This window comes from Barbus barbus, assembly GCF_936440315.1.
Source record: "Barbus barbus genome assembly, chromosome: 8".
Taxonomy (NCBI): domain Eukaryota; kingdom Metazoa; phylum Chordata; class Actinopteri; order Cypriniformes; family Cyprinidae; genus Barbus; species Barbus barbus.
Genome location: NC_136736.1, coordinates 24,500,471 through 24,525,980, shown reverse-complemented (window position 1 = coordinate 24,525,980; position 25,510 = coordinate 24,500,471). Strand labels below are relative to the sequence as shown.

General features: G+C 38.5%; 3 protein-coding genes across 7 annotated transcripts in view; 2 read left to right on the top strand and 1 right to left on the bottom strand.

Moving 5' to 3' along the window:
• The window catches only part of LOC306873875 (protocadherin Fat 1-like), a 93,684-nt gene extending 87,269 nt beyond the window's left edge, over window positions 1–6,415 (top strand). The window contains exons 27-28 of one of the 2 annotated variants that reach the window (XM_079423392.1): window positions 1,627–1,662; window positions 4,744–6,415. In XM_079423392.1, coding sequence (XP_079279518.1) covers window positions 1,627–1,662; window positions 4,744–5,420 — 713 coding nt within the window. In that variant the 3' untranslated portion in view covers window positions 5,421–6,415. The remainder of the gene's footprint in view (window positions 1–1,626; window positions 1,663–4,743) is intronic. The other variant, XM_079423393.1, reaches the window with a different exon arrangement.
• Window positions 6,416–10,932: 4,517 nt separating this feature from the next.
• On the top strand, window positions 10,933–24,011 carry LOC306873874 (caspase-3-like). Its single transcript, XM_079423391.1, has 7 exons — window positions 10,933–11,104; window positions 11,671–11,892; window positions 12,651–12,793; window positions 13,349–13,477; window positions 18,044–18,219; window positions 20,099–20,207; window positions 21,688–24,011. Exons 2-7 carry the CDS (start codon window positions 11,849–11,851, stop codon window positions 21,915–21,917), a joined length of 831 nt encoding a protein of 276 aa, XP_079279517.1. The 5' UTR covers window positions 10,933–11,104; window positions 11,671–11,848; the 3' UTR covers window positions 21,918–24,011.
• The window catches only part of LOC306873873 (long-chain-fatty-acid--CoA ligase 1-like), a 28,121-nt gene continuing 26,506 nt past the window's right edge, over window positions 23,896–25,510 (bottom strand). For 2 of the 4 annotated variants that reach the window (XM_079423387.1, XM_079423388.1), the window contains exon 21: window positions 23,896–24,897. In XM_079423387.1, the coding sequence (XP_079279513.1) occupies window positions 24,757–24,897 (141 nt within the window). In that variant the 3' untranslated portion in view covers window positions 23,896–24,756. The remainder of the gene's footprint in view (window positions 24,898–25,510) is intronic. The other 2 variants (XM_079423389.1, XM_079423390.1) reach the window with 1 other exon arrangement.

Genomic DNA, 25,510 nt, shown 5'->3' with positions numbered 1-25,510 from the left:
TAGTAATTGTATGTGCTTTTGTCATATTTAATCTACATATTTCTATTTGGCATTATTTAATTTCAGTTTTAGTTCTTATTTCAGTAGGTTTTTGATCTAACTATATTTAACTATATTTTTTATTTCAGTTCAGCTTAAATTTAATTACAAAAAAAAATATTTATAGTTTTAGTTAGTTGCAACTGCAGGATGGTTATCTAGCAAGTTTATCCATTACCTAGTTGTTTTTTTTTTATTATTATTATTTGTTTAATTCAAACAAAAACTTAAGTTACATCTCTCGGTTTGACCTATTTAAGCATCACCAATATAACCATTAAAAAAGACAATAACTTTATAAACCTCGTCTCAAATTCTGTTGTTGCACTCCAATCAATGAATGCATGAGCACCACTGAACAATCATGTATGAACCTGCTATATGATTTTTCAAATGTCATTTGACCTGACATGAGTCATGTGAAAGGGACTGCAGTCATCTAACCATTGACTCTTGACCCTCATTTGACCTTTTCAACCCCTGAACCTGAACTTTTCAACCCCTGACCTAACAACTCCCCCACTCTGATTAACACTAATGCTTTATATTGAATGGATTATTCATATTTCCTTATGGCCATGTACCCGTATATTCCTCTAAAGCGTAAACCCTGCTTCTTTAATTTTTCTCCATCTGCTGGTTTTGGTTTGGGGCCAGAGAGTGTCTTTGTTCTCTTTATCTTTGAGAATTTTCCTGATCCTTCCTTTCATCACTCTGTTAATGTGTGTAATCATGAGCACAACATCAGCCGTCACTCCCACTGTCCTTCACCAGAGCTCAACCCAGACGTGTGCCTTACCGACACAACTGAATCCCTCTGCCATTAACCCATCCCTTAGATCACACCCTCGGCAGAAGCCAAAATCCCATAAATCCAGTTAGTATCTGTTGTTCTGACAGTGTCAGTCAATCAGTTCAAATCCATCAGTTTTGTCAGATGTCAGAATGCAGTCTCATCGTGAGAAACGCTTTCATCTCTGTTTCCTCTCTCCCTTGCAATCTTGACTTCCAGTGTTTCTTTCCTGTCATGTTTACTCCTGAAAAATTAATGTTAGATTTCTCTTATCTGCCCTTTTTACAAGCCTCCCTAGTGACAGTAATCCACCTTGTCAGCTCTGTTGTTGACTCGGTGGAGAAAGAAGGTAGTATTTTGCTGCTTCAATGCTGATTATTGGGTATCTATGTCATTAGTGTTTGGTGGGTGATTATTAGGTATCCAAAATGCCATTTTCTTCACCTAAATTACATCTACAAAGACAAAGAATTTAAAAATGACTAATCACATCGTTAAAAAAATTTGATCAAATGCCTCATTAGCCAATCAGGTGCCTCATTTGATTTCAGTGGCACATGATTGTTCAGCTAATTTGAGGTGGAAAATTGCAATCTTACCAAGACTGATCACACCTTCCCACCATGTTTCTGTGCAAGCAAATGGCATGAAGATCGTCTCATACCTTCATGGTTCCTACATTTTGTATCCACCTGGTCCTGCACTCTTTTTTTCCAGTGTTTTTCGATCTCATAGTATTTGACATTTTCTCTTTCTCTCTTTTCTCTGCAATTCTGTTTGCCTTTTATCTAAAGAGTCTTTCTCGGCTCATGAACACAAGAACCCAAGAGGTGATTTATTTTTATTTCTTACAATTTGCCTGAAGCCTTTAGATTCGATTTTTTGTTTGTTTTACTTTGGCTTGGTTACACCCTTCAATATAACAAAACTCTGCATGTCCACAAAAACTGTGACAAAAATAATGTCAAATTAACTCTCCTTTTCAAATCAACTCACTACTTTTGTTTTTTTTAAATCAATTAAATTTTTGTCACAGCTTCGTGTCATAAAAAAGTTTTTGTGTGTGTGCGCTTGTGTGAGAGTGTTTACAGTCTAACTTGGTGTCGTCTCCCAAAAATTGTCTCAAAATCCATAATAACCAGAAAACTCTCTCCCTAATAATATAATGTGGACAAATGGATCTTTAAAACGTATTGACTAACTGTCATATTGTCAAGGTTGTTTTGTAAATCCACAAACAATAGACATATTCAAAGTTAAATGTACATTTGTGTGCACTCCAGTAATATTTGTGCTGTGCTGAATGATCTGCATTGTGTTGGTGTGATACTGACGTTGCATGCTGAGTGGTTTGAAGTCAATTCAACTTCTATTCACAGAATAAATTGTAATTATTACTGTTTAATATAGAAACAAGTGCATATTTTTTCTAAATAAAAACATCTTTATGATGTAACTTAACATTAGTGTAATAAAAGTTATGGTAGAAGCATCAAAAGAAGGAATTACATTTATATTTAGTCATTTGGCAGACGCTTTTATCCAAAGCGACTTACAATTGGGGAATACAAAAAAGCGATTCATCTTGAAGAGGCAATCAGACAGAGGAAGTGCTCGTAACACCAAGTCTCAGTCATTGTTCAAATAAGTACAAGCTAGTAAAGGAGGGAAGGGAGAGAAGGATAGAGGGAAAGATTAAGGTTTTTTTGTTTGTTTTTGTTTTAGTTTAGGATGAAGTCAAGTACTGCCGAAAGAGATGCGTTTTCAGATGTTGCTTGAAGATTGACAGGGATCCAGCATTCCGGATAGGGGTGGGAAGATTATTCCACCAGCCAGGAATGGTGAACGAGAATGTTCTGGAGAGTGATTTTGAGCCTCTCTGTGATGGTACCACAAGGCGTCGCTCACTAGCAGATCTCAGACTTCTGGAGGGAATGTAGGTTCGTAATAGTGAGTGGAAGTAGGAGGGTGCTGAGCCTGTGGTAGTTCTGTATGCAAGCATCAGTGTCTTGAACTTGATGCGAGCTGCCACTGGTAGCCAGTGCAAGGAGATGAAGAGAGGTGTAACATGCGCTCTTTTGGGCTCGTTGAAGATCAGTCGTGCCGCTGCATTCTGAATCATTTGTAGAGGTTTGATTGTGTTTGATGGCAGACCAGCCAGAAGAGCATTGCAGTAGTCCAGCCTAGAAACGACAAGGGCCTGGACAAGAAGTTGTGCAGCATGCTTTGTCAGAAAGGGTCTGATCTTTCTGATGTTGTGTAGTGCAAACCTGCAGGATCGAGAAGTCTTTGCAATGTGCTCTTTGAAGGTCAGCTAGTCATCAAAGATTACACCAAGATTTCTGAACGAAGTTGATGGGGTAATCATTGATGAGCCTAACTGAATCGTGAAGTCATGCTGTAGAGTCGGAGTGGCAGGGAAGACAAGAAGCTCCGTCTTTGCCAGGTTGAGCTGTAGGTGATGTTCTTTAATCCATGCCGAGATGTCCGCCAGGCAGTCTGAGATCCGTGCAGCTACCGTTGGGTCATCTGGTTGAAAAGAGAGATAGAGCTGTGTGTCATCAGTGTAGCAATGGTAGGAGAAGCCATGTGCATGTATGATGGGACCCAGCGATGTAATGTATGTGGAGAAGAGGAGGGGTCCAAGAACCGATCCCTGAGGAACTCCAGTGACCAGTTGATGTGGTTTGGATACCTCCCCTCCCCAGGCCGTCCTGAAAGATCTACCGGTGAGATAGGATTCAAACCAGCGAAGTGGAATCCCAGTGATGCCCTGTGATGAGAGGGTAGACAGGAGAATCTGATGATTGACAGTGTCAAAAGAGCAGAAAGATCCAGCAGAATGAGGACTGATGATTTGGAATCGGCCTTTGCAATTCGCAGGGCTTCAGTGACTGAGAGTAGCGCAGTCTCTGTTGAATGGCCACTCCTGAAACCTGACTGTTTAGCATCCAGTTTGTACTGTGAAAAAAACCGTGAGAGCTGGTTGAAGACAACTAATTTGAGTGTTTTCCCTACGAATGGAAGGAGAGAGACAGGTCTGTAGCTTTCTAAAAGAGAAGTGTTTAATGTAGGTTTTTTGAGCAGTGGGGTTACCCGAGCCTGCTTGAATGGTGTGGGATGGGAATTGTTGGATAGCATCGTTTTAATAATTTCCAAGTTTTCTGCGTTTCCGTGTTCTCGCTATTATACACTAGGGGCGCTGTTACACATCTCCTGAATGAGTTTAGAATCACTTGATCAAAGACACAGATAAGGAAGACGCAGAAACGAGAGGTCTCATATGTAAGCATATGTATATGAAAAATAATGCGATCATCAACAATAAACAGCATATAAATGAAAACTGCCTAATGTTACCGAATGAAATGTCGATCCAGGAAGTGGTAAAGGACTGTGCAAGCTTTAGAAGTGCTGATGGAAGTGATCTTCTGCATCTTCGCTTTGATAACAGTACAGAATAAGATCCAGATGTAGTATTTGATAATACGATTTTCTCAGCTTTTTGCTCAAAATGTTTTTTATGAAACCTACCTACATTCAAACATTTATAAAAAAATAATAATAATGCTTGAAGCTAGAATAAAATGAAAGTAAAATGAAAAGTAGAGGGTTTGTTCTTTATTTTGATATATTGCATGTTCAGATGTTCATACAACAAAATATTATAGGGGCCATGAAATTTTAGTCAAAATCCTCAAAATGCAAGGCAACTTTTTGCAAAAGCATTGGCAGGGAAAGAGTTAATATTAAGTAAAACAGGATATGAATGCCATTTTCAAAACTAAAATTGACCTCTTTAAAGTTGAATTGACCCCAGCCTTTTTTTCAGTGCGTAACCTAATCTAATAATAATATATTTTTTTTGTTTTGTGGCACTGTGATATTTATTATTATTTTTTGTCCGACAGGCTATCATTGGGACACATCTGACTGGATGCCGAGCGTTCAACTTCCTGGAATCCAGGAGTTTCCTCAGTATGAGGTAGTGGAGGCCCCACCCACCCTTTACAGTGACCCCACCCTGCTGGACACGGACTACTATCCTGGCGGATACGACATCGAAAGCGACTTCCCTCCCCCACCCGACGACTTTCCTTCCCACGATGATCTGCCCCCCCCTCCGCCCGTTCCGGAGTACGGAGAGCGCTACAACACATTGCAGCCCGCCATGCGAGCGTTAAACAGCGTCCCCTCTAGTCCCGGAGGCTCCGGAGTACGCCAGCGCCCGCCCTTACCCCAACTCTACAGCCTCACCCAATTCATTCCCCACCATCATTACTCATCAGACCCCGAACCCCAGACCAATCCCATCAACAACATCACATCATCCTCCACCGGAGGCTACCGGCGCGGAGGATTCCGACTGGGCTACGGCTGTGACTTCGATCCCCCTGCTGCCGATAACATGTCGCTGTCGCTGTACACGTCCACGGCGTCCTGCTCGGACATGTCCGCCTGCTGCGAGGAGTCAGAAGTGATGATGAGCGATTACGAGAGCGGTGGAGAGGAGGAGGGAGCGCAGTTTCAGAGGCTCGTCATACCGCCGCTGGACTCTCAACATCAGCAGCAGCATACTGAAGTCTGACACTGGATCCAGAATATCAAAAGTGCCTAAATGAAACCCTGCTACAGGAGACTTGACTGTGTGTTCAAACCATAACCACACCACATACACGGTACACAAACGTAGTCTTACACTTAACGTTAATGCCAAACATCCAAACGCACACGTTGTATACATCTGTATCTCACTCGAGAGAGAGAGAGGTTTTGAAAAGACTTTCTTAAACATGAGTTCTCTTCGCTGGCTCTTGTGGGCTGTTATTAATATTATTATTATTTAACAGTATTGGGGAGAACATTAGACTTGGCTGTGCCATTAAATAATACGTTGATCATCATGCACAAGATCATGCTGAGATGTACAATTTACACAGAAAATATAACTGATATATTGTCATGGATATTGGGAGAAAAGCATTGTTTCAAGCATCAAGGTGATATCTGTATTTGTATAGATATAACCATGCAAACTCATTTTTTTTATATACAAACCCTCATTCATTTGTAATGTAAATTTTAATGTACAGTTTTGATTTCAAGGTGTTATTAGGTTTTTGTAGATATGTTTTGCTTTTTTTCCAAAAAAAGAAAGACAGGAAAAAGTAGTTTACCAACTCAAATAATGTGTCATTAGCAGCCTTACTGTATGTTCATTCACAAGCAAAGAAAAAAGCATAAGAGAATCTTTAAAAAAAAATAATAGTAATAAAAAATGTCAAGGTTGTGAATGTGTGATCGTCACAACACGTTCATTTCTGAAAGGTCGTCTGCATATTCTGGTGATGTGTTGTTTTCTTTTGTTTTTTGTAAATTGTGACTTTGGAACATCTTTATTTTTTGACCATGAAAATGGGACCCAATATATTTATAGTGCGAGATTATTCACAGACATGTGACTTTTTCAGGGTCTGTGTGTGTGTGTGAGGAATGCTATGGTCTTGTTTTATGATTTTTATTAAATACTGCCACTAGCTTAACTGCTTTACTACTGGCAATAAATTATTCTCTAAAATGGGTGTTTGTCTTGCATGCATTTATTTACTTTTTATACTTGAAATACTTCACATTTTTAAAGAGTGATCAATGCTTGAATGTGTTGATCTGTGATTAGAGCATGCTGCGTTGATAGCAATTTAGATGCATTATTCTTGTCAGCAACTGTGACAGCAACAAGAAGGGAAGCAAACATCTTTAGGGACCCTTAGTTATGGTTTATTTAATTTTCTATGGATTTTAACAGCTCCAGTATGGCATGAAAGTAATTAAATAATAGCTGTTTAATGTTTTTGAAAGACATGTCTTATGCTCACCAAGGCTGCATTTATTTGATCAAAATACTTTAAAAACATTAATAATCTTACAAATGATTTCCATTTCAAATAAATGCTTGTCTTTCCAGAAAACAGAAAAATATTAAACAGCAAAAAGCTTTTCCAGCTTTTATAATAATAATAACAAGGTATTATAATAACAAGATTCAAGATTTTTATTTGTCACATACACAATTATACAGAGTATAACCAGTCGGGTACAAGATAACAATAAAGATATTTAGAATGATTTCTAACAAACCACACAAAACCAGAGCAGAACCGTTGCAACACCAAACAACACACAATGCTTCAATAGTAGTGTGTTTTCCTAAATGATTCAATGACTATTCATTAAGTCACTTACTTCATTCCTAAATAAATGCTTTTTTAAGAATTGGTAGAGCGTAAAGATGGTAACTCGGGGGTTATTTGATCCCCTGCTGATTTTGTACGTTTGCCCACTGACAAAGAAATGATCAGTCTATAGTTTTAATGGTATGTTTATTTGAACAGTGAGAGACAGAAAAACTAAAAAAACGCATTTCAAAAAAGTTTTAAATTGATTTGCATTTTAATGATTCAGTATTTGACCCCTTCGCAAAACATGACTTAATACTTGGTGGCAAAACCCTTGTTGGCAATCACAGAGGTCAGACGTGATTGTAGTTGTTCACCAGGTTTGCACACATCTCAGGAGGGATTTTGTCCCACTCCTCTTTGCAGATCCTCTCCAAGTCATTAAGGTTTCGAGGCTGACGTTTGGCAACTCGAACCTTCAGCTCCCTCCACAGATTTTCTATGGGATTAAGGTCTAGAGACTGGCTAGGCCACTCCAGGACATTAATGTGCTTCTTCTTGAGCCACTCCTTTGTTGCTTTGGCCGTGTGTTTTGGGTCATTGTTATGCTGGAATACCCATCCACGACTCATTTTCAATGCCCTGGCCCTGACAGTACATGGCCCCGTCCATCGTCCTTTTGATGCGGTGCAGTTGTCCTGTCCCCTTAGCAGAAAAATACCCCCAAAGCATAACGTTTCCACCTCCATGTTTGACGGTGGGGATGGTGTTCTTGGGGTTTTTTTGGTCTCATCTGACCACAACACTTTCACCCAGTTCTCTTCTGAATCATTGGCAAACTTCAGACGGGCCTGTACATGTGCTTTCTTGAGCAGGGAGATCTTGCGGATACTGCAGGATTTCAGTCCTTCACGGCCTAGTGTGTTACCAATTGTTTTCTTGGTGACTATGGTCCCAGCTGCCTTGAGATCATTGACAAGATCCTCCCGTGTAGTTCTGGGGTGATTCCTCACCGTTCTCATGATCATTGAAACTCCACGAGGTGAGATCTTGCATGGAGCCCCAGACTGAGGGAGACTGACAGTTATTTTGTGTTTCTTCCATTTGTGAATAATCACACCAACTGTCGTCTCCTTCTCGCCAAGCTGCTTGGCGATAGTCTTGTAGCCCATTTCAGCCTTGTGTAGGTCTACAATCTTGTCCCTGACATCCTTGGACAGCTCTTTGGTCTTGGCCATGGTGGAGAGTTTGGAATCTGACTGATTGCTTCTGTGGACAGGTGTCTTTTATACAGGTAACAAACTGAGATTAGGAGCATTCCCTTTAAGAGAGTGTTCCTAATCTTAGCTTCTTTCCTGTATAAAAGACATCTGGGAGCCAGAAATCTTGCTGATTGATAGGGGATCAAATACTTATTTGACTCATTAAAATGCAAATCAGTTTATAACTTTTTTGAAATGTGTTTTTCTGGATTTTTTGTTATTCTGTCTCACTATTCAAATAAGCCCACCATATAGACTGATCATTTCTTTGTCAGTGGGCAAACATACAAAATCAGCAGCAATTTTTTCCCCCACTGTACAAAATATACAAACTTAACACGATTTTTGGATTTGTGAGTACTTTTTAAATTAACAAACAACTCCTTATAAAATTATCTAATTCTGATTTACCTAATTTACCAAAAGCAAAATGCCTAAATATTAGCAAGAAAATCAGATCATCCATTGCGTGCAATCTGAACAGATATTCACAGTTTATTAGAGATAACGGGACAGTTAATAATTCTTAATTATTAATAAATGTTCATTGTTGTAAAGCCATATACTAGGCTATATTAAAGAATAAAGATCATATTATTACAACTTATGTTACAACAGCGTTCTTGTCAGCTTCTACACTTCGGCCCCATAAATAAATAATACATAAATGAATGAATGAATGACCACAGAGCAATCTGAGGTTGTTCTGAAACGATTGCCTGCAAATTCTCATTTACTGATTTTATATATAATGGTGGTGGGCAATAATGGAAGTGGAAGATATTTTCTGCTCATCATTTAAGAAGAAAGAGTGTGGGGACCTCACTTCAGGTCAGTGGTGGGGAATATGTGGAGGCCCCGCAAGGAGCACCTGTTACTCCTCAGTACCAACTGGGAGAGCTTGTGCCTGCCAGGTCCCCTGAGGAAGACCAAGAGGAAGTGCCTATGCCAGGCTCATTCCCTGAAGCAGCACTAGTACCCACCTTAGGCCAAGAGGAAGCACCAGTGCATATCTTGCCCCCTGAGGAAGCACTGGTGGCAGATGGGTCCCCACAGGGAACACCTGTGCCTGCCAGGCACCAACTGAAGGGAAAACTTAAAATCCCCCAAAACATGAGACTTTATCTAACAAGGAATGCCATCTTGACACCCTTACCACTAAGGCCCCCAAAGGGACCACCGTCAAGGCCTGCCATGACTCCGAAAGGAGCACCAGTCCCTGCCTCATCCCTTGGAGAAGCACCTGTTCCCATCAGGTCCCCACAGGAAGCCCCAGTGCCCGTCTTAGCCCAAGTGGAAGCGCCAGTGCCTAAAGAAACAGCAGTGGCCTCCTCGCCTCAAGAGGAATAATCTGTTTCCACCTCGTCCCTTGAGAAAGTACTCATGGCAGATGGGTCCCCACAGGGAGCACTTGTGCCTGCCAGACACCAACTTAGGGGAAAAGTGAAAATATAAGTCTCCGAAAATATAAGACTTTTTAAAAAAAGGGATGTCATCTTGACACCCTTGCCCCTAAGGCCCCCAAAGGGACCACCACCAAGGCCTGCTAAGACTCCAAAAGGAGCAGCAGTGTCTGCCTCATCTGCTGGGGAAGTACCTGTGCTCTCCCTTGTCCCCAAAGAAAGGGCCTGTGCCCACCTTGTCTCAAACAAAAGCACCAGTGCCTGCCTCATCCCATGAGGAAGCACCAGTGTCCACTGCAACTGCTGAGGAAGTACTTGTCCCTGCCTCGTCCCAAGAGAAAGCACTGGTGCCTGCCTCATCCCAAGAGGGGCACCTGTGACCACTGCATGTACCTCAAGAGATCACCAGGACTCTCTGTGTCTCTACAGGGAGCAACCAAGTCCACTCTGAAGAGACCGTGCCCATGGAGCACTGGAGATTCAGTAAGTTCCTCCTGTCTATCATTTTTACTTTTCAGATACGTTAAATAAATAAATAACATCTCTATTTCAAATTTTTTTTGTGTTATTTTTTATTAGAAGTGATGTTCAGATTTTGTCTCTCTTTACAGCAGCCCATTACATGATGATGTCTGTTCTTTCAACAGGAAAATGCAGATGTGGTTCAGCTACCTCCGTACAAAAAGTATGTGAGAAAAGACCCCAGAGCCTCTCCAAGTTCCTAGCACACCCTGAATGGTCCCCACAGGGAGCCCATGGGGCACTGAAACATCTGTAGGTCACTTCTATCTCTCATTTCTACTTTTCAGATTTATAAAAAAATATATAATATTTTTTATATTCTATTTAAAATCCTTTAATGATATGAAGTGATATGTCTTTAGATCTTGTCTAAAGAACTCTTATTAAACCTGCCTGTGCATTACATTATGACGTCTGTTCCTTCCTATATTAATATTTTATGTCAAAATAGTAAACTTAAACATAACTAATCTTATGTTGAAGTCTAAACCACATTTTAATATTTGTCATATTTCTAAAATGAAAACAAAAAGAGGCAAGGCATCATCAGAATATGCATGTTTCCAGAGCCACATATTTTTTATTATAAAAAAAAATGAATGAAAAAATGCAAAAACATGTCAAATTTATTAGTTGTTCTAATAAAATGGTTGTTTAGCACATACACATAAACTGAGCAGGCTCTTACCTCAGAGTCTCCTGTTCATGTGTAAGAAGCCATCTCTCCAGCAGAGGGCGATATTGTAGTGCTATAGACAAGGGCAAAGGCTTCGAAGTACTGTATCTGCAACAATCCCATAGCAACTACACCCATAGCCTGAGCACACTTCCTGGATGCTAAGTAACCGCTTTGTCGTCGGAATCCTGTACATTACACGCTTCCAATAACAGGGTATTTTCACGTATTTGGTAAGCATCGACTTTGTTTTCAAACATTTAGGTTTTAAGTGTTGTGTTTTGTCAGTCCTCACTTGTTGTCCGTTTGAACAGACAAAGCCACGCCATGCATACGGATGCATAGCTTTAATATTTATACAGATATTAATTAGACACGCTACATTACAATAAACACGTTGATTCACTTGTGCACTAGAGTAATTAATTTTATAGGCATTCAGCGTTCTCAAATATGTTATTATGTTCATCCTGCTTTAGCAGGGCACGTTGAACTTGACCTTCCTTACAATGGCTGTGCCTTAAAACCTCTAGAGTAACTTAGCCTACATTACAAACCTAGAGTAGAGCGCGTTGTGAACTCGCTTGTTTGGAACACACTATCTAGAAAGACAACTCACGAGGTTTTGGCACACAGCCATTATGTGAATTATCTACAGCTGTAAAAGGTCTTGCTGGTTTTGATATATTGCAGACGCTGCATTTACAAAGTAACGTTAGGCCTAACTTACACTATCCCCAAGTCTTTTTTTTTGGTTATGACGTCGAAATGTGTTGTGTGTTTTTCTCCTCCCGTGCAGCTTCTCATTGGCTGGTCGAGTGAGTCGTCGACAACAACAATAAAGTCGTCCATCCAGCGTGCGGGCGCGGTTATCATTCTGCCGAGAGCCGGTTATATGGTTATAACGCGCTACCAGTTACACTCCCAACAGAGACGATTGTATTATCTTAAAAGAAGTAATCGTTAAACGTTTGGAGATGAACGGAGACTGCGTGGACGCACGGCGCCAGGACACCACAGAGTAAGATGATCTTGACGACTGTTGCTATGCAGCTTTGATTGACAGTTCAAAACAAAAACAGTATTGAATTCACTAACACTTGCTTTTCTTTTTGTTACCATGTTGTTTACGTTATGTAAACTGACTTGTTCCTGCTTGTTTATAGCATTTATTAGGCCTAATAACGTGAATTTAACGTTTATTGATTATATTAACATATGTGACCCTGGACCACAAAAGCAGTCATAAGGGTACATTTTTTTAAATTATACATCATCTGAAAGCTGAATAAATAAGCTTTCAATTGATGAATGGTTTGTTAGGATAGGACAATATTTGGCTGAGATGCAACTATTTAAAAATCTGGAATCTGAGGGTGCAAAAAAATCTATTGAGAAAATTGCCTTTAAAGTTGTCCAAATGAAGTTCTTAGCCATGCATATTACTAATCAAAAATTACGTTTTGATATATTTACTGTAGGAAATTTACAAAATATCTTCACAGAACATGATCTTTACTTAATATCCTAACGATTTTTGGCATAAAATAAAAATCGATAATTTTGGACCATACAATGTTATTGTTGGCTATTTCTATAAATATATTTATGCATTTTAAGACTGGTTTTGTGTCACATATTATATTTAGTCCATAAACTTCTATAAACATTACAGTTCAAAATGAATAAAATACAAATTAAAGGAACAAACAGGCCTCTTGTATTAATCTCTCATATTAAATAGAGTTTAATATTCCTGCATGCAATCTGTTTGTCCAGAGCTGGTAAGGATGGGTCATCAGGAGCGCAGCCCACGCAGGTTGATGCTAAGGCTCAGTCACATTCCTTCAGATACAGTCTGAACTACCCCAGCATTGGCCACTGCATCATCATCAATAACAAGAACTTTGATCGCAGGACAGGTAACACTTGTTTTGTGCTGTTGAAGGTGTTGTTTTTGTGAAAGTTGTCAGTTCGAATGCATATCAAACTCAGATGATTGTTTAGATGCATTTACCTTTTGAACCGAATGGTGAACAGAATAGACTCTAGGCAGGGATGTACCAATATCGAAATTCTTGCTGATACAGATGAAGGTGATTGTTATAATGATCATGGCCTATAATTGTGAAATGGCCAGTATTAAATATTGACGATTAAATCAAATATTTGTTAATAGTAGCCTATAGCATGAGAAATTCATTAGCAATTTTTTGTAGGATAGTCATTTTTGACTGGGAGCACCACAAGTGTAACAAGGACAAGTACAAAAATGATCAAACATTTTTTGTATTTACACCCTATGTGAGCAAAGTAAGTTTTAGACGATGCAATAATATTATCTAGCAAGTCTATATAATCAATATGTTATGAAAATATTATGCAGTATTGAGCATATTTGTCATGTAAACCTTTTTATGTGCTTTTTTTTGTCATAGTCAAATGTAATTTAGTAACCTGTTCTTCACTTCTTTCAGGCATGAACCAACGGAACGGTACTGATGTAGATGCAGGAAATGTGATGAATGTGTTTCGGAAGCTAGGATACTCTGTGAAAGTCTACAATGATCAAACAGTTGCGCAGATTATGCAGGTTTTAATAGCAGGTATGGTGCATTCAAATAAATTCTTATAGCTCTTTGCCTCGATATCAGTAGATGAATCTTAAAATCCAAAGAATGCCTGTTGTTGAGATCAGGCCTTAAGTAAGGGATAATGTACGGCTAGCTGTGCGTTAAACAATTTTAATGCACGACATGGAGGCCAAGATCCACCCCACGTGAAGCCCATTAAAATCGTTTAATCGGAATCAGAATAAGCTTTATTGGCCAGGTATGTCTACACATACAAGGAATTTGTTATAGTGACAGAAGCTCCACAGTGCAACAGAACAGTTCAAAGAGGGAGTGTGCTGGATGTGAGGGGTCCAGAGTGATTTTGCCAGCCCTTTTGCTCACTCTGGATGAGTACAGTTCTTGGAGAGTGGGTAAGGTTATACCAATGATTCGCTCAGCAGTCCGGACCACCCTCCGTAGTCTTCTGAGGTCAGATTTGGTAGCTGAGCTGAACCAGACAGTTATTGAAGTGCAGAGGACGGATTCAATGATGGCAGAGTAGAACTGTTTCAGCAAGTCCTGTGGCAGGTTGAACGTCCTCAGTTGGCGAAGGAAGTACAACCTCTGCTGGGCCTTTTTCACAATGGACTCAATGTGATTGTCCCACTTCAGGTCCTGAGAAATTGTGGTGATGAACACCGTTTTTGAGATTCGATACAGTATCGTCAAACAAAATATCAAAATAAAAATATCAAATATCAAACAAAATAATATACAAGATATTTTTTTACACCCCTACTTGTAAATCACGCTCTGTTTCATTAGTCCATCTTTTAACAGTTTTTAATGCAGGTTTTGCAGATTTAAGTTTCTGCCTGTAGGTCGGTATGAGATGAACCAAACAGTGATCAGAGAGTCCTAAAGCTGCCCATGGGACAGAGTGATATGCGTCCTTTATCGCTGTGTAACAGTGATCCAATATATTACTGTCTCTGGTGGGGCATGTGATGTGCTGTCTGTATTTTGGCAGTTCGTGGGAGAGATTTGCTTTATTAAAGTCCCCGAGAATGATTAAAACAGAGTCCGGGTGTTTTTGTTCTGTGATCAGATCAGCGAGTTTCTGTAAAGCTAAGCTCACGTGCGCTTGCGGTGTAATGTAGACACTCACGAGAATGAACGAACAAATCTCCCGCGGCGAATAGAACGGCTTGCAGGTAATGAAGAGCGTTTCTAGATCAGAGCAGCGCATCATCTTTAACACAGTTACATCTGTACACCACCTCTCATTGATGTAAAAGCACGTCCCGCCGCCGTGCGATTTCCCCGTTGATTCCGGCTCGCTTCCCCCGTCTGCGCGTCCTGAAGCGTTTGACCAGAGCTACGACTCCGCCAACTACAATGTCCAGCAAAACATCAGAATAATCAAAATCTGGTAAAAGATTTTGTGGTGTGTTCTGCCGAATGCTCAGTAGGTCATCCCTGGTAAAACTGATCGTGTTTGAGAAACAGAAAAACAAACAAAAATAGTACAAACACTGAAGAGCAAAGCACTGTAGCTGCCATCCGTGGTGCCATCTTAGCAGTCATCACACAGCTAGCCATGCATTATCCCGCTTATAGCATTAACAAGTTAAAGCTGTTAATGATATTTTCAGCGCAATATTTGACCGGAAGGGTAAAAATGACAGTTATTTCATCAGCTACAGCTCATTAGCTCTAGCATTCTGCCTGCTTCAATTCAGACACAGAGATGTCAAAGATCACATTTATTTGAATGAAATATAGCATTAATTTTAATTAATTATCGATCGATTGAGAGAGAGACAACAGTTGTGTGTGCGCTACCTGCGTCTGTGGGTCTCTCTACAAACAATGAAGCTGTGTTTAGTTACTTCAAAAACAGCGATTTTACCACCTCGTTGCTGAGGAATATAATGTAGCGATCTAGTATTTAGGCCATTGGTCTCAAACTCAGTTCCTGAAGGGTCATAGCTCTGCACGGTTTTGCTCCAACCCTAATCAAACACACCTGATCCAGCTAATCAAGGTCTTCAGGATAACTGGAAACTTCTAAGCAGCTGTGATTCGGAGCTAAATTCTGCAGAGCTGTGGCCCTCCAGGAATTGAATTTGAAACCACTGATTTAGATTATTTAATTAAGTCGCGAGGCAGCGTTGACAACAGGTTTCTGTGTGTGCCACGCAATCTGCTATCTCCAACCTCTCTTTCTCTCTCTCTGTGTGTGTGGGTTTGTGTGCATCAATTAAAGTAGCGCATTAATATAGAGCGGTGATTAAACTGACTTGACTTAAGCTACCTGTGCATTAAAGGCTTTTTTTTTTGTGAACAATATTTTATTTTATTTAAAGGCAAACTCAAACGATAAGAAATAAAAAAAATAACATGCATGAACATACAAAAACTGCAGTTTGGGGAAGCCAATGCATGCAAACAGTAGCGCCCCCAAGGGGACAGACAAAGTCCATGCAGCAATTTCAAATGGATCATCAGATGATTGTCTACCAAATCCGATCAGAAAACAAAGTTTGTAAGTCTCCACTGATATCCTTAGACCAGATAGTTGTTATGGACAATGGTCTGCATGATTGTACGAGGAGAAAAGAGCAAACAACTGAAGCAGAAACAACTGAATTATCAGTTAGGATCAGGGAGAGTTACTTTTCACAAGGGATATACAGGCATTTATGTCAGCATTATCACCATTTCTGTCTAAAATGGAAATATTTAAATTTCTTCAAAAAGTTATCAAAACACCTTTAGTTTTATTGTCAGTCGCAGCGAAAGAGACCACCTCGTAATATTTATTGTTGCATCTATGAACATCATCCTTCCACAAATGAGCTTTCTGGATCAAAGCAATTGCAGCCTTTTTTCGTCGCAGTAGTTGTAAAAAAAACTTGTACGTTTATGGGGGTCATTTAAACCATTGACATTACAACTTATATTAATTTCAATCATTACTATCAAACAAATAAGTGAACAACAAATGAGAGAAATGTATACCACTGCAAATGAATTAACTCAAAGACTAACTGAATTAACTCAAAGACCTGTAAAGACTCATTAACATAAAAAAAAAAAACACCCCATAAAACTTTTACAGACTGGGGTGAAAATCCCAAGCTGCCACCCTCCCCTGTCTTAATCAGTGACACTAACATGACAGCCAGTACAATTCTTTAGAACACCGCTATTAGCCCTATTATAAGAGAACAGAATAACTTCAAATTCACACGAGTGATAAAGTGGGGTTTAAAAAAAAAATTAATATAGAGTATGTATATTTTCCATAATGAGGAAACAAACATAAATAATTGCATCATGTACATTGAAAACTGCACATTAGTGATACCAAGTTTCCTATCTTACATGAAGAACTGCCAGTAGCCGATTGACACAAAGTTCTAGATCAGCCAATCAGAAGTCAAGTCACTCAGTATTATCAAATCCTTATGCCACGTCCATCCCAGGAGAATGAAGAGAGGGAATGGAGCTCAGGAATTGACGCACTTCGTACGGTGAGTGCACTAGTTTGAAGATCGTCATGAAACACGGCGAGACCAGAGTAGCAGGATATATTGAAGAAAGGTCTGCAGACCCGCCTCTTTCAATTCCTTCCGTATTGCACTGAAGGATCTCCGCTTCTTTGCTGTTGCGGGAGAGAAGTCAGGGAAGAAGCTCAACAACACACCGTCACCTGCTTTCACAGGACCGCGGCGTCTTGTTTCATTAAGGATCAAATTCCTGTTGTTGTAGCGTAACAGTTTGAAGGGAAACACTCGCGGTTTGGAGAGATCCGTTGGAGCTCTGGAGAAAACTCGATGCGCGCGTTCGATTTCGATATCTCTGCTCGCAAGTGATGGGATCCAGATTGGCAGAGACCGTTTCAGAAAGCCAATCGGGTCATCCTTCTCGGCCCCTTCAGGTAGTCCCAGCAGGCGGAGATTGCTGTGCGGTCTTGTAAATCAGTCACCTGCTGCTCGAGGGCATCCAGATGGCCAGTGTATTCGCCGATCACTTTTTTCTGCTCTCTCTGTTCCCCGATTAAAAAGTCAACTTTAGAGCATATATTCTGGATTGTAGTCATGTGAGAGGCGAATTCGGTGTGCATTGCTGCTAATTCAGCCTTCAAAATGTCCTCAAATCGCTTTATAGTGACCGCCATATTGTCTTCAATGTCGGCTCGGCCCACAATCAGAATGATGGTGAAAGATAAGCGAGTTTCCCACTGTGTGACATCTTCAGAGAACCGGCAAACGAAAAAACTACCCCAAATGTAAGAAAAGAAGACGAACAACAGTAAAAGACTGTAATATACACAAAGCTCAGCTAATGTGCGACTTGCCTCATGAAAGCATCACGTGATCCCCCTGCATCAAACGGTTTTAATGCATACCTGCCAGCCAATCAGAATAAATTATTCAGACAGACTATGGTATAAGTAATAATTAAAATAGGCCTGTTGGTGTTATGACTGAAATATTACCAAATTACACTGAATCAGTTGGCTGTACCCAGGTGTTATGGTAATTGATAATTATACTCTGTTTTTTGAACAATTGTAAGTAGACATGGCTGTTTGTTGTTCTATCACAGTGGCCCGTGACGACCACAGCCGCTGTGCTTCGTTAGTGTGTGTAATGCTCAGTCATGGAGATGAGGGAGTGTTTTATGGCACTGATACTTCGATGGAGCTCAAGTCCTTAACTGCCCTTTTCAGAGGAGACCGCTGCCCATCACTAGTGGGAAAGCCTAAACTTTTCTTCATACAGGTACGTCCAGATTTCTGCTGTACTGTGTGTGTGCATTAATATGAGTGTGAGTTGTTTTTTTTCTGGGTTGATGTTTATAATGAGCTGGCTTGGAGTGCTTGTTTCCACTCTTGAGATTTACTCTGGCTATGTGTAGGGGTAATACATTTATAATATTAATATGTAATTTAAAGAAATAGTTTAATTTAGCTCAAAGGGAATCATTTATGATTTTATAGGGATTTGAACAGAATCAGTGTTACGGCGATTCACTGAACGAGCCGTATAACAAACTCTGTACTGGATATTAAAATCCAAAATATAGTGAAAACACTATTAAACAGCACAGTAACTAGATCGGCAGATTAAGACATTAACTTATGAGCAGAAAACACAAGATACTTCTCTTTCAATATAAATCAGATTTTATTTATATAAACCTAAGACATAAACTAATCTAACACATGAACACAAGCATTCACACATTCACACGTTGCAGGAAGAGAGAAAGTGAGGAAAGGATGAGTTTAAGAGAATGGAAATGTGAAATCCCAAGTTTACAGCAATATGTTCAATTGCATAGACCTGAACAACCATCAATCACTTATTTAACCCTCGCTTTGAGTTTCTCAATGAGGCTAAAATTTATATTAACTGCACCTGATTCAGTTAGAATCTGGATGTGTTGCTTGCTTTGCCTGTTACGGGGATTCCTTTGTGTCGTCGTTGCAGACAGGGGGTTCCCCGAAGTGTCTGATTGGCTGGAAGTTCAGTAGTCTTTGAAGTGAGGTCTTGGGCGTTAGCTGAGGATGCGGAGTTCTGCTCGAAGTTTGAAGAGAGTGCAGTCGCAGCTGGACTTTGTAGCAAACTTACATTAACACGAAACTCCACGGAAAGAAAAGAAAAGAAACTAAAGTAAAAGAATAAAATAAAAGGATGTAATGAGACTAAGTTGTTTTCCTTCTCATTATGGCATGTGGGCCAGAGCACGCTCAAAGAGCAGCACGCGGTGGCAAAAGAGAAGAAGAGGGACGAGCGCGACCAGAGTGAGAGACAAGAGAGTGAATTTTACGATGTCCTGAGTTTTTAAACTCGGCTTCCAGACCGTCCCCTCTGGACGTCTTGACCAATTAGATACTGTCCTTGCTTGGGGTGTTGCTCTGTTCCTCCACCAAATCATAAATCAACTTGTTATCCGTTCAGTCAGAGGTCCGAACTTTACAGACTCTTGCAAAGTATACCTTTTGATCATTTCTATTAACAAGACTATGATGCATTTGACAAAGAATTGATTGGAAGAAACATTTAAAGCATGGATTTTCAAGCTCATACATACTAAATATGCAATATTTCTCTTTAAGGCTCGAGCTATTCAATACTTATTAAAAGCAAGACATATCGAGTGATTAAAACAAGGATATTCGAATGTTCAAATGGGTTACATACACATTATGCAGTTATGCACAGAAATTATTAGTTTCATTAAAATTGAAAATGAAAGTCTTTGAGTTCTATGGAGAACGAAGGCATGTTCTTTAGACAAAGGAATGTTGGTTTGGACTGTCTTCTATGTGGGGGAGAAGTCAGTCTAAGGAAGCTTGTGAATTCAATCGTGGAACACGTGATGGCCATCTCTTTGACAATCGGTCTTGATTATTTGCAACAAATTTTACAGTCTCCTTCTTGAATTGGAATTATCAATAAGTGTTATTTTGTCTCAAGGTTGAAAGCTGTTTGGTGAAAGAGGCTTGCTAAGTTAGGATTGCTTGCTTCAAACTAGATTTATGACGTCCTGTTTCTTGGAGCCTCTCTGGAATCTCAGCTTCTCATGTTTCAATGTTCTGATCGCAGCTTCACTTTGTCTGATTCAGTCTCTGATATCCTACATATGTTTATTTAGGCTTGTAGAGGTACAGAACTGGATCCTGGTGTGGAGGCTGACAGCTCAGATAATTCTGCGAGGATTCCTGTGGAGGCAGACTTCCTCTATGCGTACTCTACTGCACCAGGTACAGACACACACAAACTACACAAATGCTTCCTGTGAGTATCAGATAAAATATTCACAAAAAGTTTGGAGTCGACAAGATTTTTAATACTTTTATTCAGCAAGGACACATTCAATTCATCAAAAGCAATGGTAAAGACAATTATAATGTTATAAAACTTTTCTTTTTCAAATAAAAGCAGTTCTGTTGAACTTTGTATTGATCAAAGAATCTGGAAAAAATGTATCTCAGTTTCCACTAGGGGAGTGCAATATATATCATCTGCGATATCATAATTGTTGTTTTAACGATGTGTGATTTGACATTTAGTATTTTGCAAAAACCTTTCAAAACACCCCTACAGAGCACACATGAAGTCTAGACTAGTGCGCATATATTAGAGTGCGTTCATTCACTGCATGATTCAGTCTAATAAAATGCATTTCGAATGATCACAAATTCAAGAAATGGGGCAGAAAATGTATATATTTATACCACTTCATATAATTAATCAATTTCACACGAAGGATGCCGTAATTTTTTAAAAATTACCATGATTTTTTACAACAGTTCAATAAACAAGAAGTTAATTAAGATATTATTAAGACAATATTTCCTGTTTTTGCGCTATTTCAACAACAAAAATAATTAGCTGTTTTGTGTCTCTGAGCAACATGACCGAGTTTCCTTCCGAAATGATTCGGTTCAATCACGATCACTCACTTATTAAACGTCACTTGCTGCCACCTACTGGCGTTTTTAATTTCACATTTAAAGTATATTTTATTATTTAAATAATTTCAAAAATCAGTATTCAACGTTTTATGTTTAATATCAAAAAAGTGTATGCATTTGTAACTGCAGGTTAAAAGCATTCATGTCCTGTATTAAACAGTGGGTAAATACATATAAATGCCACTTCAGATGCAGCTTCTGTGTTTCCCCTGCATTGCAAAGATTCATTTTGTTGATACTGATTTAATTTGCTTGGTAACAGCCCAAATGTCTTATTATTCTAATTCCCTGATTAAATGTAAGAATTTGACTCAAAAAATAATGTACACTTTTAGAAAAAATGGCTTTATAATGGTAAAAGTGCCCGTAAAATGCTTCTTGGACCAAATCAGCAAATTAGAATGATTTCCAAAGGATCATATGACACTGAAAACTGGAGTAATGACTGGACTAAATTCAGTTTTGCCATCACAGAAATAAATTGCACTTTAAAATGTCTATTGACATAAAAAACAGTCATTTAAAATTGTAATAATAGTTAATGATATTATTGTTTTTACTGTATTGTGTATAATTGTGGCTACTGATAGTATTTTTTTTTAGGGCTGTTAATTAATTTTTAATTTTAATAAAATTAATTGCATGATGTGCTGTTTAATTAATCAATTAAGTAGTCATATATCAGTATTTACAGAGAAAATCCTAATGAAGATCATTTTAATACATGCCAAGTCTTTTTCCTAATGGGGTTTCTTTCCTCTGTCAGGTTACTACTCCTGGAGAAACACCATGACCGGTTCTTGGTTCATTCAGTCCCTTTGTGAAATGATGGCAAAGTATGGCAAAGAACTAGAGCTCATGCAGATCATGACCAGGGTCAACCATAAAGTTGCACTTGACTTTGAGTCAACCTCCAACCAGCCTGGCTTTGACGCCAAGAAACAAATCCCCTGCATTGTCTCGATGCTCACCAAAGAGATGCACTTCACTGCTTGAAGGGACAAGGGAACTATTCAAGCTCCTCCAGCTTTTCTGTAAACCCCACAGGTATAGGATATAGATTTAGGGTTGAATTTAAGAGCCTTTTTTTTCACAGAGGCATTATCTGGGCACGCTCAGTTTGGGATTTCTCTGTCTCAGGACTGGTGTTGTGGTTCTCACTGGCATTTAAAATACTGTATGTGAAAGCAGGTGCTGAGGTTTTTGTTTACCTTGTGACTATATACCATTTTTTCTCTGGTTTTCTAATTAAAATCTAATAATGAACAATCACCAGTGGCAATCACAGGTTGGGATTTTTTTAAATGACGGAAATCAGGGACTTTAGTAGGCTATTGCACTAGTTTGACTGTTGAAATGGAAATCGTAGTTGGGCATTTAATTGGTGAGATCATCATTATTGAACCAAAGCCAGTGTGCTAAGTTAATGTAAAAATCAAAGAACAGCAATCAGTACTATTCCCAAGTGCCTGTCACTGAACAATGTGAACAGATTTTGGTGCAACTTCTGAAATGTACATGTCATGTACAGGTTTCCATTAGGACACAATAAATCATTTTTTACTGTATCGATAACATCTAGTCCATTCCTACAGAAAAAAACACTCATTGACAGCTATGGATTTACATTGACGTCTAGGGGGTAAACAACCAAAAATACTTTTTGTGGTTACAGACACCAATACTACCATAGTAGTTAAATTATATTTAATCTGGACTGCTCTTTAATTAGTCTCTTCAAGATGATTATGAATAACATGATAGCATTAGTCACCTGAGAAAAATCACATAGAATTCTTTCAGTTGAGATCATGCATGCATTGTGTGTGTGAGATGTTCCTAATGTATGCATACGTAAAAAATACTGTACATGTATGCTTTTTTGTGTATAAACTAGTGCTTTTGTATGTATTTAAACAGCTGTAGTGTGCTGGATGATAATGCACATTTCACTGGGATTCTGAGAGTAGGTGTTTCATTAGGACTCCCAGGTGAAAAACAAGTACACTTCCATAATGTACTTAAAGTGCTCTATTTTCGCGCACTAATTTTGTACTTAATACACTAAAAATTATCCTTTAGTACTCCTTAAGATACACTTAAGATCATCTAAGTGTACTCAACTGTGCTATTTTGAGACACCATGAATATGAACTAAAATGCACTTTTAGCATACTATCTTTGTATTTAAAAAATGTATTTAGCTACCACTTGTAGTACACTTGAGTGTACTAGTGTATGAAAGATGGGTTCAAGTGTACTACAAGTGGTAGCTAAATACATTTTTTTTGCGCGAAAATAGAGCACTTTAAGTACATTATGGAAGTGCATTTGTTTTTCACCTGGGCTGGGTGTTGAGCATGTGTTTAAAGACATTTTAAAATATGCTGTATTAATCAACTGATGATTGGAGACTATATAAATATATTTCCAGGGATTAGTTGCATCTATAATGGGTGTTTGTTGGTTCCTATTACCATCTTAAATATTTAGGCAGGTTGAGAAAATTATTCTGCTCCCTATGTTTATAAAATGTGTAGGACACTGACAGACTAGTTTCTGGAATTTCAAGATGGGTGTTTGTATTGAGAAAGTTTGTTCAGGCGTATCAATATAGCCACAGGCACAGGTGACAACAGAAGCCAGGAGTGGAGTTTCTCAGCCATTTATACAATCATATGGCTCATTGACACGGAGTTTCATTCTTTCATATATAAGAAAATCATTTGTGTGCTCTTCAGGTCATAGAGTAGTTCTTTATAGTAAACATTATATTGTAATGATGGAATCATATATATATATATATATAAATAAATAATGGCACCACTAAATAAAAAATATTGAGCAACAAAGTTGATTTTTTTTATACAGCAACTTTGTGCCACAGTAATCATATTTTCTTTTGAATTGAATGCATTCCATCATGTAATGCTCATTTTATTAAACACAGGCACTGGAATAATTATCAATAATGAACAGGAACCCAAAGACAATGCCATCAGTTTATTTCTGTCTTCAACATCCACATGCTACAAATAACTGTTTGCACAATTTACATGAACCAGAATACAATAAAGACGTACAAACATAAATAGATAACCTATATACAAGCTTTAATCTCCAGGAGAGAGGCAAATTTGAGATGTACAGAGATTTCAAAGTGCTGTTAGTGGAATCTGAGTATCAACAAGAACCAATTTGTGTGAACCAATGTCATTTCACTGGAAATCATTTATTCAGATATGGAAAAGACCTCAAATATTTTAAACACTTACCATAAAAACATTATGACTTACAATAAAGACTATAAATTTAAATAGTAAACACTGATAAATATCCATTTACAGAAGTTTAATGGAAATCACTATATTTTAGATAGGTTTTGATGAAAATATCTGCACATGATTTACAAATCAGAAACCTGTCATCACTTTGTGGCATATGAACATCAGCTGTCTCAGTCTTGTTCCGTTTTATATGATCTTGCAGGTGTGCTCTCGGTTATATTGGACTCAAGGCATTCACTGGCCTAAGGCATTGGGGTGGTTCACCTCCAGTTTTCTTGAATTGTCATCACAGATGAATAGCAGGGCTCATGAAATGTTTGGTAAGTATTTTGCTGGCAGGACTGTACTTCACCTCTTTTGAGATGACTGTGGTAGCTCCAAGTGAGAACCAGCCACAGTGGTCCTTCTCTCTCCCCGCTCACTGTGTGAGTGATACAACATCATGACAGAACTGGAGCACCTCCTTCATAATCATCACCACATTGAGAGTATGTTCCAGTTCAGTCACTCTCAGTGTAGACGGGGTCTCTCTCTCTATTTGTATTTGTTCACATTTTGATTTTAGCATAGAGCTGGTCAATCTGCTGTCTGAAGTGGTTTCTCAGCTCGGTTCTCTTTGCTTTCAGTGTTGGTGTGAGAAGTCCATTCTGAACAGAGAACATTTCCATGTGCAGGGCAATGTCTCTCACCTACACACGCAAAGAAAGAAATTAGATAGCTTGAATATTATAATAATAAGACTAATAAATGTTCTAAAATTTTTATATTTATTATTATTAGTAGTAGTAGTAGCAGTTGTAGTAATAATAATAATAATAATAATAATAATAATGTTGTATAATAAATTATTAATAATAATAATAATCATGTTGACCTGATTTCATTTTATCCCAACAGAGAGATTATGTATAGTTCAAATTATGAAAATCTCTCTGTTGGGCAATAAAATTCAGTTTGTATAGAAATTGGGGCAACAGTAAAAACCTTATATTATGCCAAACTAATGTTATTAATAAAATATTATTGCCATTATATTGGAAGCAACAAAATGACTTTTTTTTTGTTTTTGTTTTTTTACATTATAATTATTATTTTAAAAGGTTATTAGACAAATCAACCATATTTAGAATAAATATATAAATCAACATTCTTTGTGTTATTTATGAGTTAACGGGCCCCCCTACAGTAAATGTAATGGACTCCCAGGGGTCCACAGACCCTAGTTGAAAACCCTTGCTCTAGTACTTCTGTATTTTGACATGACTCACAACAAATAAAACAAAATAAGAAATTAACAGATAA